Source organism: Sinocyclocheilus grahami, unplaced genomic scaffold (genome assembly GCF_001515645.1).
Source record: "Sinocyclocheilus grahami isolate Dianchi unplaced genomic scaffold, SAMN03320097.WGS_v1.1 scaffold958.1, whole genome shotgun sequence".
In the NCBI taxonomy this organism is placed as follows: Eukaryota; Metazoa; Chordata; class Actinopteri; order Cypriniformes; family Cyprinidae; genus Sinocyclocheilus; species Sinocyclocheilus grahami.
Window position 1 is genome coordinate 447,970 of NW_015506137.1, and position 21,542 is coordinate 469,511.

Consider the following 21,542-nt stretch of genomic DNA (forward strand, 5'->3'; position numbering starts at 1 on the left):
ATATATATATATATATATATATATATATATATATATATATATAAATTAAATTAACAAATAAAATAAAACAATAATATTAAATATTACAGCTTTCTCTAATTGAAACTTATCACCTTTTACTGGCATATTTTGGTATAAAAATAAAGTCCTAATATTAGGCTTTGTGTAGTGTTAATATTTTTTTGTGATTCTTCATCCTCCTCCTCCTCTGATCTGTATATTTAAGAACTACCATCCATTTAAAATAAAATAAAATAAAATAAAATAAAATAAAATAAAATAAAATAAAATAAAATAAAATAAAATAAAATAAAATAAAATAAAATAAAATAAAATAAAATAAAATAAAATAAAATAAAATAAAATAAAATAAAATAAAATAAAATAAAATAAAATAAAATAAAATAAAATAAAATAAAATAAAATAAAATAAAATAAAATAAAATAAAATAAAATAAAATAAAATAAAGATTAAGCTTTCTCTGATTGTGACTTTGACTTATTGGGAAAAAAATAAAAATAAAATAAGACAAAAAAAAATAAAATACTTATCACTTATTATTAGAAAATAAAATAAAATAATAAAATAAAATAAAACATAATAACATAACATAACATAAAATAAATAAAATAATAAAATAATAATAAAATAAAATAAAATAAAATAAAATAAAACATAATAACATAACATAAATAAAATAACATAAAATAATAAAATAAAATAAAATAAAACACTGCTTTCTCCCATTGTGACATGCAGCATAACTTATATTTGGCATTTGTATCAAAGTAGCATATGTATAAGAACTGTGTGGTCATTTACTATAAATAAAATTATACTAAAAATAAAATATAACATTTTAAATAAATAAATGAATAAATACATTTTCTAGTTTCTCTGATTTTGAATTTCTTACTAGCATTTGTTTTGTATAAACGTATCTCGTATATAAGAACTATGCGCTCATTTGCTATTTATAAAAAAATAATAATAATTGTATAAAAGTATATTAAGTACTATGTGTTTATTCACTATTAATAAAGTAAAATAAAAGCAAAAATAATAAAACAAATGTAACAACCAAACAAACGTGGGAGCCCAGTTTAACCATGCTGATTTAAGCTGTGCTTTTTCAGCAGCTCAGCTTTAAGTCCTGACATCTAGGTAACAGCTCTAGTGTAAGGTCGATGGTGTTTTACTCACGTCCTTCCAGTCGTGTGTTGTCCAGCTGTGCGTCTGGCAGTCGGTGTGGAAGCAGGAGCGGAGGCGATCGGGACGCAGGAGCGCGTCACACAGCTCATCAGAGACGCGACCTTTGCCCTTTGACCTGCAGAAGACCTCACGCGACTGAAGGCCAGCGCCGCAGCTCGCCGAACACTGCACACAAACACACGGAAACACACCTCATTATTAGCCTTTACATGCTGAGTTTATATCTGGAGCTGGTCTGAATTAACACTCGGCTCATTTTGACTTGGAAGAGATACGTACTAATTTCTAGAAACTGCATAGTTTTTTTGGTAAGGGAATGAAACTTTGCGAGTGTTTTAAGACCCTCAAAAAACATCTCATGTACTTATTTATTTTTTTCAGATTTTTTGCAATTATTTTTTAAGAGATATAACATGTTTCATATTCGGGTCATTTTTGACCCGGGTATATATGGAGCACCATTAGGTGTCAAAAACACGTATCAATGAAGTTATTTTAGTGTCTAAAAACTTTTATAAAATATATTAAGCCTTTTGGTCCATACCTCACACAGTTTTGGGACTGAATTTTGTTGATAAATATGAATAGTGTACATCTTTTGATGAACCACTGCAGCGTGAAAAACTGATCACTTTTTTATCTGAAAGTGAAAGTTTATACAAATAATTAATTTGTATAAAAAAATTATACAAATAAATTGAATTCATTTTGTTTGAAAACTTACTGAGTAATATTTATGTTGTTTTGTTAGAAATAAATAGGTAAGTTTCATAAAATAAAATAATTTTATAGAATAAAGTTATAAATTCAAAGGAATTAAATTAAATTAATTTAATGCAGTTAATACTGATAATTCTCAGAAATGTTATGTTTTTTATAAATTTCATACAATCATATAATTAAATAAGTTGTATGTATGCATACATATATATATATATACACATTTCAGCAATTTTTTTTTTTAAGTTATTTATTTTTATTTAATTATTCAATTTATTTAATTTATTTAATTTTAATTTATATAATTAATCAAAAAAGTAATAACATGGTAACAATCAAAACATTTAATTTTCCACATTCACTCATTAAAGTGGAAATGAAGCAGTCAGTCAAGTTCACATTATTTAGTAAAGTGATTTCCACTTTGATTAAAAAATATATAACAAACATGATTAATGTAAACATTTTAAAGAAAAAAGGTTGTTTTGTTATAGCTTTTAGAGCAAGGGTGCCGCCATCTTGCAGTACAACAGCGCGTGTGACGTCACGGGGTTGGTTCGCTCTGATGGCCAGTGAAGTAATACAAGCATTTCTTTACATTTTGAACACACGCTTGTTTTGAAATGGAGGAAGATTACATTGAAAGCACTGTTAAGTCCATAATAAGTGCAATTGCCTATGCATTTGAGCCGATACGGCGATGGGACCGAGCAGTATGGGGTTGAAGAAACCGCACCGGTAAAGTGCGGATTGGAAACAATACTCGTTTACGTGGATGTCATTCCGACGTGCTTTGTGTGCATTTGCTGATGAAGGCGCGACAGAAAGTTCAATTTGGTAGCCTACTCACGTGCTGTCCGAGCCGAGCTGTGGCTTTGTGTGTGTGTGCAGCACCGCCGGCGCGAACAGAATTGATCTATCAAAACGCCTGCGTACTGCATTTAAATCTCTTTCAGAAAAGGTCTATCACAGCGTGTAAGTACCGCACTGAAATCTATAATCTGAAAGAAGAAAGTCATATACACCTAGGACGACTTGAGGGGGAGTAATTTATGTACTAATTTTAATTTTGGGTGAACTAACCCTTTAATAAGAAATTGCAGTTACACTTTATTTTAAGTGTCCTTGTTCCAGTGTAATTATACATTTAAGTACTGAGTAATATTAATTAACTACATGTACTTACTATATGGTTATGGTTAGGATTAGGGCTTGGCCTAGGGTTACTTGCATGTAATTAGGCATAATTTATTATTATTATAATATTAAGTACATGTAATGTGTAACAATAACACCTTAAAATAAAATGTTACCAAAATTGCTGATCAGATACAATATGGTATTAGTATGATAAAAAAGACTGTTTTATGCAACAATGACTCTTGGGGTGGAATGCATTGATGATTAGAGCAGTGTGTGTGTTTAAGAGGCGCTGTGTTCAGACGTAAAGCGTGTCTTTCTGCTGCGCTGGAGGATTTCATGCTCTATGCAGGCCTGTGAGACGAGCTGATTGCTTCCAGACGCAGAGGGGGATGATGGGGGATCGTGACGGGGTTCGGGGGTAAAGCCGGGGCAGGAGTGAGTGTAGACAGTGTTGGGGAAAGGTACTTTTAAAAGTAATGCAATACAATATTGCGTTACTCCGTAAAAAAAAGTAACTAATTACATTACTTTGTTACTTTTTATGGAAAGTAATGCATTACGTTATTTTTGGGAATGCATGGGAAACAAAGTAACTGTTACTTATTTGAAAAAGTAACTCAGATATTTCCTTCTATTTAATTTAAAAGCAATGCGTTACTTTACTAGTTACTTTTAAAAAGTAATCTGATTACGTAACTCGCGTTACTTGTAATGCGTTACCCTCAAAACTGGGTGTAGAGGTGGGAAGACCCGGGACGTCCCGAGTGACTGGATCTGACCGCAACCAAGGGCGTAGTTTTGGTTTGAACACTGGCGGGTTGAAGTGTGAACTGTTTTAGCGGAGTCCTGGGTCATGCTCCCTCATAAGCGTTATTTATTTTATTTGTTTGCTAATATGTTTTTTTTTGTAAAATCGTCTTTTGTGCTATCATCTGCACATGCAAGGTTGGTTGATAACCAATTACTGTTAACTGGACCACAAAACCAGTCATAAGGGCCGAATAAATAAACTTCCATCCAGGCATAAATGTATAATTTTGACCCATACAATGTATTGTTGGCTATTGCTACAAATATCCCCCAGCGACTTAACACTGCTTTTGTGCTGAAGGACCACATATAGTGTATTTTATATTATTAAGCCACTTTTATAGGCTATAGTTTGACATAATGTTCTAGTTCAACATGTCATGGGAAGCCAATCTAACTTAACATTTTTTTCTTACATTGATATAGTTTATTTCTTACTCCTTAACAGTTCATCAGGCTCTTAATGATTTAATCTCTGCCATCTCTTGGAATATCTGAAGGCCAGGTTTGTCCATCACTCGAACCCGTTTTACACACGGCCCTCGATGCTGACTTGTACTTGCTCTCATGAGTTCTTAACTGTAGCATTTGTTATAATAAGGCTAGCACTACCAGGCCAATAATGACTTATTTAAAAAAAAAAAAATCTATATAGCATTTGTTATGAACAGCCTGCACATTTAGAAACAAAAGTTACAACATGCCACAGCTGTCATATAAAGCTATACCCTTAACAGATTGTCTATTATAAATTCTACAAGTTAGACAAAATTTACAACAATAAATAAGCCTACAATAAAATGTGATAAATTCTAGTAAAGACGGTCATTGTCACAATACTGTGGAGCGAGGAGTAACTCAAAGTACAATGTCTTTAATTAATAACCAAAAGAAACACGAACAGAAACAGATCACGAACAAATCTTATCACAAAATAATAATAATAATAATATTATAAATATAAAATTATAAATACATTACAATAAGGAATAAAGTATTGGTATATTTTGCTTAAAAGTATCTAATGTGGCAGTACTGTTTGTTATTTTACTAATAAAATTAAATAGAAAAAAAATATGATTATTGACATAAAAAAATTTTTTTTTTTTGTGGTATTTTTAGTGTAAAAGTACCTTATGTAGGAGTGCTGTTTGTTCATTATTAATAATGATAATAATGATGAAAAAGCCAATTCCAGGAAGTGACGTCACATACCGCTCTCCACCGACTGGCTCTCCAGGAGGGGCAGGGTCCGGCCCGACAGGCCTTCTGTGTTCTGGGTGGGATGAGATGAGCGCAGCTGTGCTCCTGGATCTGGGTTTGGTTCTGATCGACGCAGACGATCTGCCGCTCTTTGATTCCCTTCCCGCAGGACACCGAGCACTGCAGACACGAGAAAGACAGACCAGACCGTCAGGAAAACCACCCACGATCATCTGGAAGCACTAGCACAGAGAAACACGCTCACACGGTTTAGGCCGGACAGATATCATATTTTACAACCCAGATGAAAAACACAATATTGCTTCTGTTCATTAATTATGATCGTGGGACACAAAGCTATATGGATCCATGCGGTGTGATGGTGGGACGAGATCTTGCGCACGTTCACAGGCGCAGGAGTCTGATTTCAGATCATATTTCACCACAGAAAAGACAGAAATAAGAAATTTTTAAATGGTTTTAAATGGTATTTTTAGAGAATTTTTATTTATATCACTGTGGGAAATAAAACATTTTAAATTACATTTTTATACTTTTTTTAATAGCCTTTTATTGCTAAGGTGTCCCCAGAATTTTTGGTTTAGCTAGTTTTAAAAGGGAACAAATCCATTTTTGTAAAAAAAAGTATGTAGGACAGATATTTTTATAGTCTCTCTGAATAAAATAAAATAAAATAAAATAAATATTATTGACATTTTAATAAGTTTTTTATTTTATATATTTTGTAAAGCCTATTTTTATAATTGTAAAAATTATTATTATTATTATTTTTTTATGTTATTGCACTTTTTTGCACTTTTTATACTCCAAATGTCTATTTGAGCTTAGTTTAATTTTGTGTAAAAGTATTTTATATAGAAATACTATGTATTCATTTGTATTAATTTACTAATATTCATGATACAAGCAAACAAACAATCAATCAATAAATGAATAATTAAATAAAGCATGACTTAATATTGGCATTTTTGTATAAAGGTGTCTATTAGAAACCTTTTATTTTTATTATTTTGCATTGTCAAAGTGTTTCCCCCCTAATTTGTATTACTGTGGAAGAAAATATAATAAAAGTTGTATTTAAAACCAGCACAAATTAAATTTACTACCACATTTAAATTTTAAATATAATTGAAATATACATTTACTTCATAAATAAAATAATATTATTATCAATAATAATTGTATCATATTTTTTATTCACATTATAGTAATGAGAATATTGAGGGGTAAATGCAAAAAAATCTTAATATTCCTAAAAACAGGCCTAATTTTGTTTGTTCGAAAATTACTTCTTAAATTTAAGGTGAAATATGAGCTGGATCTCTTTCAGCTTCCTGTTTTGACTTCAATAACAGATCCCAGTATCTGCGTCCACATCTGTGAAGTTTGATCCTCGTGGAGAATAAAAGCAATTTTTGCAAAACTAAACACAAGTTTGTGCAAAATTAAAGAGCATCAGGACACACGCACACGCACACGCACACGCACACACACGCACACGCACACGCACACACACACACACACACACACACACCATAAACAGGGTCATTACAGAGGTATTTTAAATACAGGCTGCAGTCTGCCAGCAGAAACACATCAAAGAAACACAGATAAGAGAAACGAACATCAGCATGCTGGCAGACACACACACACACACACAGCTGAAGGGAAGAGGAGGAGAGCGAGCGGCTGTGAACACTCTCGTCTGATGGGAGTCACACACACATACTCTCTCTCACACACACACACACACTCTCTCTCTCTCGCTCACACACACACACACACTCTCTCTCTCTCGCTCACACACACACACACACTCTCTCTCTCTCGCTCACACACACACACACACTCTCTCTCTCTCGCTCACACACACACACACACTCTCTCTCTCTCGCTCACACACACACACACACTCTCTCTCTCTCGCTCACACACACACACACACTCTCTCTCTCTCGCTCACACACACACACACACTCTCTCTCTCTCGCTCACACACACACACACACTCTCTCTCTCTCGCTCACACACACACACACACTCTCTCTCTCTCGCTCACACACACACACACACTCTCTCTCTCTCGCTCACACACACACACACACTCTCTCTCTCTCGCTCACACACACACACACACTCTCTCTCTCTCGCTCACACACACACACACACTCTCTCTCTCTCGCTCACACACACACACACACTCTCTCTCTCTCGCTCACACACACACACACACTCTCTCTCTCTCGCTCACACACACACACACACTCTCTCTCTCTCGCTCACACACACACACACACTCTCTCTCTCTCGCTCACACACACACACACACTCTCTCTCTCTCGCTCACACACACACACACACTCTCTCTCTCTCGCTCACACACACACACACACTCTCTCTCTCTCGCTCACACACACACACACACTCTCTCTCTCTCGCTCACACACACACACACACTCTCTCTCTCTCGCTCACACACACACACACACTCTCTCTCTCTCGCTCACACACACACACACACTCACACACACACACACACACAGCTGAAGGGAAGAGGAGGAGAGCGAGCGGCTGTGAACGCTCTCGTCTGATGGGAGTCACACACACAGCTGAAGGACGGCAGAAGAAAGACGAGAGGAGAAGCGGCTTGAGGTCAGTCTGATGGGATAAACATGATGTTTTGTGTTGAAATGATGAAACGATCTGTACCGTAGTAATATTTACTGCTAGAATCACTTCTAATGCATGAACGTGTGTCTAATCCTCAGAATGTGATTGAACTCGAACAGAGTTTGAAAACTCAATCAGCTTTAGTCTCGAGACTGATAATACAAGCAAACAAGAGTGAATTTCCCAAACCTGCCAAGAACACGTTCAGCTCATATTTCAGTACAAAGTCAAAGATCGTTTTTTCTGTTTAGAATTATTAAGATATTAAGATATACACACTACAGTTTTTATATATAAATTTACATATATATTTTTTATAAAAAATATTGTATTTTTAAATTTTAAATATTTAATATGCAAATAAAACAAATTAATATATATATGCATATTTTAAATTGCAATACAAATATTTAGTTTTAAACATTTTATATATAAATGTAATTTTTTTTGTACATTTTACATGTAGTTATATACAGTAAAAATAGTAAAAAAAAATATTTTCATTTAAATATGCATGCATATTTAAATATTATATTTTTACTTTATTATGGTTTTATATTATATTTTATTATCTATTGTATATGTTCACATTTTAATACATATACAAATTTATTTTATTTTTTATTTGTGTGTGTGTGTGTGTGTATATAATATATATATAATATCATAATTAAATAAATTCAATTATTTAATGATAGAATTTAATTATTTACCAGCTCATTTATATTATTTAAAAGCACACATTGCAGTAGTATTTGTTGTTGATTGTATTGCACTGATTTTTTTTACTGTAATCCAGTGAGAACAGTATTGTATTACAGTAATGAGACTCTAATGAGCATTAAGATTCATCAGGGATGGCAGGTTTGGTGAGATTCAGACATATAGCGACTCATTCAGATCACTAACAACTACACAGAGAGAGAAACTGTGGTCAAGCTCAAGCAAACGCAGCGATCTGTGAATGAAGTCTGATGTAAAATATCACTGATCTGATGGAGCCGCTCATGTATATATTCTTAATTTACACTAGAGTCAATGACAGAGAGAAAAGAGCTCAAGCCGGATGTTTAAAACACAGAAATCACTGTCTGTGAGTGAACTTCATCAAAGCTCAGACACTTTAGTCACATACATGTGTTCAGACAGGACAAAAATGTGCTGAAATATGTTAGACTGACTATTGCTTAAACACAAAACAATGCATGAAGTCCACAACCAGATCCTCTACATGTGTGTGAGTGGTTTTTTTTTTGGAAATGCATTCCAACTTCTACTTGGAGAAACTTGAGAACATAATGTTAACACGACTGCCTTAACACTTACCTTCTATCAACTATTCTGAAAATAACATGTCTGAAAAGACATATATAATGATCTATATAAATGTATATACATTTTTAAATGTAATTAAATTAAATAAACTATTATATATAGTGTTGGCCACTCCACTCACAACTGCTGTTCTGTCACTTTTTCTCTTGACAAGAAGTGCTTTTATTCAGTCGCAGAACGACTGAGAACAGGACACGTTTCAGACGTGCGCTCCTCTTCACTTCAGCGCCAGGCGCGAGTCAAAACGAGCGCGGAAACTGTACTTTTGCACGCGCTGTAGCCTGTATCCTTTCATATCAAAGCGCGAAATAAACTACATGCACGCGATGTTGTGGTCAGTTAAGTCATGAAGTTACCAAAAAGGCTATTAAAGCTGCCTTAAAACTGTGCATGCGTGTCATATATCTTATATGAGTCACATTTAAGAACATGTCTTTGAAATAGTTTTCAAAACTGTCCTGGAGCAGCCCAGCACTGTCTCACTCATCTAACACACCCGATTTAACTCGTCAGCTCGTGTTTATTTTAGCACTTCAGTCAGTGAATACGCAGCCTGCAAGAAATAATACAGTTAAACAAGAAAGTAGCCCAAAATAAGAAAGTTAATACACCCCCTGTCTACAGGACGCGAGCTGCGCGACAAAATACTATAAAACATTATAATCAGTGACATGACAAATCCCCGACAGTAAACTGCCTCGTTCTATTTATGAGGTACTGACACAGAGTTCAAATGTCCTGTGTAGACACTAAACAGACTCAACCTGTTGCGACGCGGTGGTGTCGCGTCCGGTGTAGACACTACTGTTAATATTGTTATTACACTTGTATACAAAACGTCGTATTATGCTTGTTATAGAGTGCGTGACGTCACGTGCACTACCGCCGGGTGTCAGTAGACAAGGCAGTGGCAGTGACGCGGTTGTCACGGCGACAGTCACAGCCTACCCAACCCTCCTACTAAATTATTTCATTCTTGCATGCAAAAAGACCTGTATGGTGACTATGGGGCTATGTAAAATATTTTTGACAACTTACTAGGTTTATCATTTGTCATTTTTTTCGATATTGTGGATAATCATCTGTTACCTGACTATTGACATCGCGATACTTACGAGACATCGTCGATATATGATAATATCGTCATATAGCCCAGCCTAGTGTGTGCCGAAGAGAATACATATAAACGAAAGTCTCAACAGCAGTCAGCTGGTGCTCTTGAAAAACACTATAGAAACACATATGCATGAACCCTCCATTAGCAGTCACTGAAGAAAATCACCCAAGACCTACCCGCACCACAATGGGAGACAAAACCATAATGTTGAATGGCTAGTCAATGGTTAAATTTTAGAGGGGGGGGGGCAATTTTTTATAGAAATCAGTATTGGTATCATTGATACTGTCCTTCCGTCATAAAACAAGATGCCATTAAACAAATATTTAAAAATATACTGTCTTTATGTTGTTTGTACATTAATTCGAAGATTGAATGTGAAATTATTGCAATATAAAATAATATTTAAAAACTTTAATGTCAGGTGGGATTAATCGCGATTAATTTCAGAAAAATGTGCGATTAATAAGTAATTTTTTTAATCGATTGACAGCACTAATTATATTATATTATATTATATATTACAGTATTTATATTTTTTAATTTATAATTTCATAGATATATACAGTACTTTGCTTTTTATATATTATATAATTTATAAATATATATACATATATAAATTAATTCATCAATTGATGCTTTAAAAAATGTTATTACAATTAATTTATCATTTTTAATTATATATTTAGAAATAATATTTAAAATATTATATATATATATATATATTTATATTTATATACAGTATACTTTCATATAATCAATGAGTGAGCAGAAATCAAATCAGCAGAAACAGTAACGTTCCAGCAGATGAAAGTCTCTCTGCATCACGTCATTATTAAATCCACTCTTGCAAGAGAACGCAGATCCCGACGACGTCTGAACGAACGGATCTGATTTCATCACTCACAGAAAAACATAAACAGATCAGATTCATAAACAAAGTCCTTGACATGTGAAATAAATGCATCTGTGGTTCATGGAGTTCAAACGTGCGTGTGTGTCTCTCTCTGTGTGTGTGTGTGTGTGTGTGTGTGTGTGTGTGTGTGTGTGATCTGATGATCTCATGGTAAGTTCACTGAATGTCTCAAGACACGTGCCTTAAAACGTCTGCGGCGATCAACAGATCAACACAGTGTGGATAAAATTGGCGCAATGGTCCATTATTGGTAGTAGATGAAGTTTATCAAATAAGAAGATCATTGTGATCATAGATCTAAAGCAGCATGTTTAAGAGCGCTTCTCGCTGAATGCCATTCCCATTGCACAAGTGTCTGCTCATGAAAACCACATGAGAGGATCAGACTCTTCAAAGATCTCAGTAAATCTGCAGCCCTCCGTCACCAACCCTTTCAGCAGTGTTGGGGAAAGGTACTTTTAAAAGTAATGCATTACTCCCAAATAAAGCAATAAGCCCCGTGAAGCCGTGGTTTACAGTGAATTTATAACACCTAAGGGGCGTTGTTAGGGTCTAAAACCTGCTATAAATTCACTGTAAACCACGGCTTCACGGGGCTTATTGCTTTTATAAAACGGTTACTCCATATACGTAGTAAGGCTTCACAGAATAAAACAGAACAAATAAAGTGTAATGATATTAATAAACACAGTATTCTTCCACCAAACAATGTAGCTCCTCAGAAACACTTGTGGTTGCTACAAAGTATTTGCCGAGCAACACACAGACGTAAACAAAGGTGTGTGTTACTTTGTAGCGTCATTTACAACAGCTTCGAACGCGGCTCAGCCAATCAGAATCAAGCACCGGAACTAGCCGTTTTATAAAATGTAACTAATTACGTTACTTAGTTACTTCTTATGGAAAGTAATGCGTTACGTTACTTTTGAGTTACTTTTTAAATCTGGGCAGGGCTTGCTTGCTTGTTTTTAATATAAAAAGTTCTTTCTTTATAAATATAAAAGCCCTTTCACACCAAAAGTGAAATGAATGCGCCTCAGACTGAAGGAAATGTAAACTCACGTCTGTACAGTAGAGGGCGCCGCTCAAACACATCTCATGAAGAATACGACGCAGGAGAAGAAAGTTCAACACTATTCAGCAATAACTAAAATGAAACTCAAATGTGTGATTTTTGCTTAGTATGGTTGAATTGGATCATCGAAGGTCAGCAGCAAAGACACTGGTTAATAAAAAGGGATTAAATACATAAATGATATAGTCTTATTTAACACATTTAATTATAGCAGGTTTGCGTCACATCCTGAGTTTGCACTTCACTGTTTTTCTTCACTTTGAGGAACACTGAATCTGTTTTTGTGCAGTGAGATGAATAAATACATAACTACAGTAAATCATGTTCTTACTGTACGCTCTGCACTTACTCCTGATTTCTGTCACCACGGCAACACCAGAGCTGTCACTCAATGCAACAAAGAAACAAAGTAACTGTTACTTATTTAAAAAAGTAACTCTGATACTTCCTTCTATTTAATTAAAACGTAATGCGTTACTTTACTAGTTACTTTTAAAAAGTAATCTGATTACGTAACTCGCGTTACTTGTAATGTGTCACCTCCTATATTGCCTTTCAGATCGTCAGACGACACACCGGCCATTAAACCACAGAGCATGCACATCTATGAGCACTCTGAGCGTCTTTGTGAAGGTGTTTTGCAGGAACGAACGACAGACCGCAGCTGGTCCGATTCTGCGCCTCTGAAAGCTCAATAAATCAGCGAAGGCATAAACAGACGAGGAGGACGCGGGTCAGCTCTGGGTAAACTGGAAACACACTGTTAGCATGTCGTTTCCTCAGTAAGTGACTATCAGCTGTCAGTGTGGAGATCATGCAAAGCCTTTTCCAAACCAGTGAGCCACGAACGTGCATTCAGTAGAGGGATTTTATCACTGTTACATCAAAATCAACTTGGTAAAATAACTTGATCCTTTGAAATATCGATATATAGATATATAATTAAATGAAACATTGTGAAATTGAATTTATATTTTATATGTACATTATATATGACATATATTGCCATACATATGTCACACATACATATATATTTATATATCATTTAATGTTGATAACTTTATTCAATTTCTGTATATTTCCTACTTGCTGAAGGGCACAGGTAAATATGACATTTATTATAATGGGTTTATGTGAAGATTGTTTTAAGTTCACTTTAATTAAAAGTTATTTTTTAAAGTCTAATAAATGTTCCAATTGATAGCTCTCAATTATACTGTAATGGTTAAATATTAGGGGAAAAAGAACAGTTTCCTAGGGACATCAGTATTATTGATATCAATGATACTCGCCTTCAGTCATAAAAATAATGCCACTAAACAAATATTACAAATATACTGTCTTTATGCTGTTTCTGCATTAATTTGAAGAGTACATGTAAAACTATTGAAAACTATTAAAAATGTAACTTAAAAACTATTTTAAAACTTTAATGTTAGGTGAGATTGCTTAATTACTTTTTAAATCGATTGACAGCACCAATATATATATATATATATATTTTTTAATTATTTTACAATTTTATATTAGATTTTATATATATTTTATATGAATACAGGACATATTTTTTTATTTAAAAAATATAACAACAATTTATTTACTAATTTAAATTTTGATTTATTTAATATTTAAATCATCAATGGACAGATTTAGATTTATTTTTTAATACATAAAATATTTTACAATTTAATATAATATTTGACATATTAATTAAAAAATATTAAATAAAAGTTTTAAATATATTATGTATATCTATGTATATGTATTTAAGTATTACATGTAATCTTAAATTATTAAATTACATATTAAAATAATTAAAACAAAAGAATATATGTATATATAAATTTCAACAAATTTATATATTTTTATTTTAATTTAAGTTATTTATTTTTATTTAATTATTCAATTTATTTCAGTTTATTTCATTTTAATTTATTTCATTTATTTACCATAATTTAACAATGTAACAATCAAAACTTACTCCCCCTTGGTTAAGGCAAATATAATTACCGAGCGTAATTAATGCTGACTGAAAACTTGGACAGACACAAAAAAGCGTGCGTGAAATCAGAGTCGTTTCTCCATATGGATCACATTATAATTATAATATAATCACAAATCAGCACAGGCTTCTAATCAAATCACAACATCGTACAGATTCAGGGCCATGTCCTGCTTTAATTACAGCCTAATTGCATAAACTAAAGATGGACTGCATAAGAACATGAATATGTTTCTGCACTAACTTTCCACAGTCAGTTCAACATTACAACACGAGGGTTTTAATTCGTTTCCAGGAGAATAAAACGGACTTCATTAGGCTTTTGGCTGAAGCTCATGATGGTTTAAATCAGTTTTGACTGGAACAATAATGTTGAGTTGATTATAAGTTGGCAACGCTGGATCCTCATCAAGACGCAACAAAAACCAGACGCATTTCTAGTAAGGGTTTCTACTCAAAATCTGCTTTTTTCTCTCATAATAAAGGCAGTTTATTTATTATCACAAGTAAAATTGGTTAAGGTAAATATTGCTTTCTCTTAGTCGCTTGTATGCTTCTCATTTCACATCTTAAATGAATAAATGTAGAGTTTATCATCACAATGAGGTAAGTTACCATGTTTTAACAATACCAATAAACTACATCATAATACTGCAATCAATCATCAATGTAAAGAGAATAAATAACATTACTGGTGCTTATAAACGCATAAATACAGCTAGTTTTGCGAAGCAATTCAACAAACGTGAATCTCGCTGTCATACTCATAATAAAACATAATAGAAATCTCACATACAAACATCAAAAAGCCAAGCATCTCTAGTCACATGACTTCCTGCGGTCATTAGCTCGAGGGCTTTCTGGGTAAATTCAGACAACGGCTGCATTATTAGAGAGCGCTGACATGATGATTTACGAGGGACGAGCCACAAACGAACCCAAACGATGGAATAATCATTTGCGGCCCCCGTCTCAGAGAGAATATTAGCAATAATCAGAAAACTGAAACAGGTGTTTAAGGGTGTTTGGTGTAGAGCAGAGGCACTGCTGGAAATGAGTTTATTATAGTTAACGAAAACTGAAACCAAAACCACTGAAACAACAACAACAAAAACAAAACAAAGTAAATGTTAAAATAAAATATACAACTGAAATAAAGTACAATAAAAAACTTTTCATTTCAGCAAAAACATAACTAAAATTAAACTAAAATTGAAATGTATGATAACAATAAAACAAAAACTACAAAAACGAACTAGAATTTAATTGAAAAGGGAAAACTGAATATTATTAATATTTCAGAATATTAATAAAAACAATAGTTATTTATTTGTTTGTTATTTAACACCACATCAGCAGCAAAGCGTATTTCTGTGGCAAACTTAGAGTTGTACAATTTTATTATGTCTAAAAATATATCACTACTCTATTATTTTTCTAATAATTGTATTATTTCTAAAATGTTATTTCCAAATATGTTATTACTAATGCAATATTTTATTATTGCATTATTACATCTAAAATTCTATTCATTGTTACATTTTCTAACATCCAAAATTTTATTAATTGCTAAATTTTCTAACATCTAAAATGTTTATTCTAAAGGTTTTTAACACTAAATATTTTATGACTTTAAAATCATTGTATTTTCTTAATCTTTATTCTCTTAAAAATTGCATGCAATAACAATAGTTTCCTACAAAAACATAAAACAGCGATTATATAATTATATCTTTATATAAGCTCTTTAAGTTTGATATTTGATCGAATCAAAGACGGAAAATTCTGTGCAAAAAAAGACCATTAATGAAAGTTAGAGACCAAAAACGAAAAAATGACTAAATTGTATCACCATGAAACACTCTTCTGATTGAAATCAATGGATTTGTAGCATTCTCTGCTAAAAGCTTTCTACTAAGCACAAAACATTACAATGTTTTATTTCTGTTATTGAGAGAGAATTTGCAATGAAACACAATTAAGGATGTTATAAACACAAATACAGAGAGCAGAAATCAAATGCCGTCTCTCTTAAAGAAACGCAGCACTGCTTTATAATCAAATCAGCACATTATAAACCATGCTGTGCTTTAATTACACCGCCTGATCGCCGTAAACGGCACAAGAACGTAAATACATTTCTGTATCAACATTCAACATTACACCACACATTTTACGTGATCTGAAAGTGTGCCTCTTGCTGGACTCAAACGAGTGTTTGTCGTTTCTAAACGGCGAGAGGGAAATCCGAAGAGGCTTTTAAGTGCAATCTGAAACCTGCGATGATTACGAGGCTGTTCTAGGCTCTATAAACACGGTTTTAACTCTCAGATGAAGGACTCTGGCCAGCTCTGATTAATATCAGTCAATGTTGCTGTGAAAGCCAAACGCATTACAGCCGAGCCATTAACCAAATGATTCCCAGCTGCAGCGACCCGCCGCTTCTCTTCTATAAACCTTCAAGAAAACATCGTCAAACTCACAAGACGCAAGGCCTTTTCTGGCACTTCGCAGGATTTCATGAAGCACATTAATGTCTCCGTAAAACAGCAGAATGTGTCTAAAACTAAGTTGGATTTTATTTCTATAAGCTGTGAAGCTAAACGCGTATCTCACATAAACATGCTTATGAATAATTGCCTTTAATAGTTTCCATTTCTTTTATTAATGCATGATCCTGCCAAAATAAAATAGGATCAAAGTGGCTTGACTTGAATTACATCTCACATCATATATCACACTAATATATATTTTATATCAAAATATGAAATATTACATACTATTACATGACTGATGCATATATATTAAAATAATCCATCTAAAAGGGTTTTAAACAGCATTTTGATGAATCATGAATCTTTAAGCTTGCATTATATATATATATAAATGTGAAATATTGCATGCAAATATTACATGACCAATGCATATATATATTAAAGCTTGCATTACTCCATCTAAAATGGTTTTAAACAGCATTTTGATAATTATTTTGTTATTTTATGCCATTTTTTGAGCTTATATTAATTGAGAGACTTGATTTGAAATGTCATTAAGCTTGAATCATTAAAGCTTGCATTACTCCATCTAAAATGGTTTTAAACAGCATTTTGATATTATTTTATGCCATTTTTTGAGCTTATATTAATTGAGAGACTTGATTTGAAATGTCATTAAGCTTGAATCATATATTAAAACATGAAACATAACTTAACTTCGATGCAGATCTACTAAAATACTCCATCTAAAACAATTTTAAACAGCATTTTGATAATTATTTTGTTATTGTATGCAGCTTTATTGAGTTTGATTTGAATCATGTCTTTGAGCTTGCCTTATATATTACATAAATATATATTTACATATTATAATGTGAAATATTGTTACATGATTGATGCATAGCTAAAATGCATCACTAAAACTGTTAAAAAGCATTTTGATGATATATATGATTAAAAATGGTAAATAATTAGTGCTGTCAAACGATTAATCGCATCCAAAATAAAGGTTTTTGTTTACATAATATATGTGAGTGTACTGTGTTTATATACTATGTATATATAAAGACACACATACCGTATATATTTTCTATTTACATGTATATATTTATATTCATATAATTTAATTATATATAAATATATTTAATATATAAACGCAACATTTTTCTGAAATATATACATGCATGGGTGTGTATTTATATATACATAATAAATATACACAGTACACAAACATATATTATGTAAACAATAACCTTTATTTTGGATTAATCGTTTGACTCCACTATAAATAATACATTAATTAAGAATTACAGCAGCTAAAATAAAAACGTTAATGAACATAGAAACCCCTTCAGATGTGGCTAAAAGCCCAACAGACTAAGAAAACAACACAAGCATTCACAACCTTTATGTATTTTAATCATTATTACAGTGTGAAATAGTTCTGGAACAAACTGAGTGGGACGTTCAGTTGAACATATTTATGAGAAAAACAAAATCATACATCATCATGAGCGATAAGAGAACAGAGAGAAAGAAACCAGAACAAGATGAACAGAAATAAAGACGAGAAACCAGCGGATGAGAAGAGAAATGAACTGCTTGATCGCTGCACAATGAAGATTGAGACAAATATACAGTTACTTTATGATTCAAAACACAATCAAACAAGACATTTGCATATAAAAGCTGCAGCACTGAATCTCCGGCTGTAAACAAATAAATAAAACAATCCTTCGAAACTATTAGAAATGGCCAGACAATCGAACATACCAAACATACGGCATAAAAGAGGTATTTGTGTTCTGAAACTTAAGAAATATATCTAAAAAATATAGAATAATGTGACGTATCTGTATAAAACTCATTCAGATGGCAATTAATTCACTGCGAACGAGGTTTAATTACCCGAACACGAAAATTTGCAACTTTTCTCCTTTTTTTCCCTCTATAAAAATAATATACAAATTTCTCATGTCAATCAATCACCGTCTGAACAAGTCGATAGGTTGTGGTTTTATTATGGGTAGTTGATCAAATAAGAGCTAAAATGCTCTCAAGGTTTCGTTTGCAGAAACCGACTGCAACCTTAACAATAACGATGCATGAAGTCAAATTCTGAGTAACAATGATACAAACAAAACTCAGCGCTACATTTAGACAAACAATGAAGTAAATAGTAACTTAGTGATTCAATCCTAATTAGCACCAAATCTCAGTGTTGATACCTGATGACGAGCAGTACAAACGTATCACTCGTTAACCCTCTTAATGCATTTTGACACGTAAAAACTTTTGTAAAACTTAGTTTTTAGTAAGGGAATGAAACTTTGCAAATGCTTTAGGACCCTTAAAATACACATCATTTGGGTTTTTTCAGATTTTTTACAATTATTTTGTAAGAGATATAACACGTTTCGTGTTCGGGTCATTTTTGACCCGGGTATTTATGGAGCACCCCTAGGTGTCAAAAATACTTATCTATGAAATTATATTAGTGTCTGAAAACTTTTGTGAAATATATTTAACCTTTTCCCCATAGCTCACATACTTCTGGGTCTGAATTTTGTTGATAAACATGAATATGTACGTCTATTGCTAAAACACTGCGGCGTGACAAATTGATCACTTTTTAAAATCGGGAACTGAAAGTTTATGCAATTAAAATTAATTTGTCTAATTTGAAAACTTTTCAGAGTAATATTTAGGCTGTTTTGTTAGAAATAAACATGAAGGTTTCATAAATGTGGGCTGTTTTGGAGAAATCATGAGTTATGAATTAAAAGGAATTAAATTCCATTCACTTCAATGCAGTTAAAACTGTTAATATAATTCTCAGATTGCACGTTTTTATAAATTTCATACAATGATAAATTCAAATATAATTTCTCATCAATATTGCGAAAAATATATAGGTATTTTGCATCATAGATTTTTTTTGGTGTGGTTCATGCTTCATTTGAAATTTCAAAGAATTTCTTGATTTTTAATTAATATAAATTAGTAAAAGCAGTAATAACATAATTTTTTTCATATTTACTTATTAATAAGAAGTCACTGATTAAACACAATATGGTTTTAGCTGAAAAATATTCAGTTTTATGAAATAACAAGATGCTGAATGCATTATGAGGGTTAGACGAGGCTGAAATCTTTGGTCGTTTGATTTTATTACATTTCTGCTTTATTACATTTTGCGAGTGCATTTTGAGACAAAGACTGAACGATGAGGTATTTCTTTCATTTGTCATTTATCAAGTTTTCCTTGAGTGTTTCAGTCCCCGTCGAAGTGTCGCAATCGCTTGTCAAACTAACTAAAGTGTGGTTATTTATACTTAGATATGTTTATATCCTGCAGCCACGATTTCTGTTGAAAAACATAAAACTGCAGATCTTCCAAAAACTAATTTCACATCGCGATCAAAATAAAAACAAAGCACTAACAAAAAATTATTTTCCTCTGTACAAGTCAACGTCACGAGCACCAGTTTGAAATATTAAATAATATAAGACGAATTGATGATTTAAAAAATACTCATTCTGTACAAAGATACAAATATAATATACAATAAGTGGCTGCTGGGTAATTGTCATAATAATAATAATTCAAATATTAAACTCTTATACACAAATATACACTTGTGTTTTTAGATTACAGCTCAAACGAGTACAAATATAATTGCACGATTTATTTCTCTGTTTTTCAGACACGCTTCCTCTGATTCATAGAGCGTGCGAACACGTTTTTAATCACTGTTTTTAATCTGCTTAGGTGGCCCGAAGATTCACTGCAAAAAAATATTTTTTTTTCTTGTTTCCAGTACAAAATAGTCTTAAATCAAGATGCATTTAAAGGAGATATTCAGACTTGCTTTCTGCAAAATGCACCAAAATTAAGTGAATTTTCGCTTAAAACCAGAGGCGGACAGTAGTGAAGTATTTTTACTCTGCTGTAAAAGTACTTTTCAAGTGTCAGTACTTTATCTTTATCTTTATCTTTATTTATATTTATTATTAGTGTTTTTCTTTAGAAAACTTTACTTCACAACATTCCAAAGCATAATATTGCACTTTTTTTACTGCACTATGTTTCATATTAAATATCATTTTATACTTAATTACATTAGAAATCTATTACTTTCTTTCTTTTACTCAAGTAAAAGTAATTGAAAGATTTACTTGAGTACGAGAAAGTACTACATTTTTTATGTTCTTAAGTATGAAAGATAAAACAAACAACAACTTTTATTTATGAAATGTAGTGCAGTAAAAAGTAAGACATTATGCTTTGGAACGTAGTGAAGTAAAAAATACTCTGATAAACTACAGATAATTGTAAATTTACTTGAGTAAAGTAAAAATACTTCACTACTGTCCGCCTCTGACTTAAAACAAGAACAAACACCTACCAATGGATTCAGCAAAGTATTTTTTTTATTTTTAAATTGTATTTATTTTTTTAAAAAGCAAATTGGTTCAGAATGGGTTCAGAAAAATATATTTTTATATTTTTAAATTTAGTTTTTTTTTAAATGTGTATATTTATTTATTTACTACTTAATTTTAAGCAAAAACTGATTTCATTTTGATGCATTTTTTAGAAAACAAGACTTAATACCTTAAGTAATTTTGCATTTCGTGTAAATGCATGTTGGTTTAAGAATATTTAGATATTTGTATTGGAAAACAAGACAAAATACTGATTCTAAACAAAACGGTAAACAGCTGCGGCCGGTTGCATAAAAGGTTTAGACTAGTCTTAAAAGTTAGTCATCTCATTTTGTTCTTTAAGACTGTTTGAGATTTATAAAATTCGGTTACA

The 21,542-nt window shown here is 32.2% G+C and overlaps 1 protein-coding gene across 1 annotated transcript in view; it reads right to left on the reverse strand.

The window, feature by feature from the left end:
* LOC107564742 (A disintegrin and metalloproteinase with thrombospondin motifs 20-like) overlaps positions 1–21,542 on the reverse strand; it is a 97,830-nt gene that overhangs the window by 3,336 nt on the left and 72,952 nt on the right. Inside the window, exons 24-25 of the mRNA XM_016249888.1 lie at positions 5,102–5,269; positions 1,205–1,378 (exon numbers count right to left, since the gene is read on the reverse strand). Coding sequence (XP_016105374.1) covers positions 1,205–1,378; positions 5,102–5,269 — 342 coding nt within the window. The remainder of the gene's footprint in view (positions 1–1,204; positions 1,379–5,101; positions 5,270–21,542) is intronic.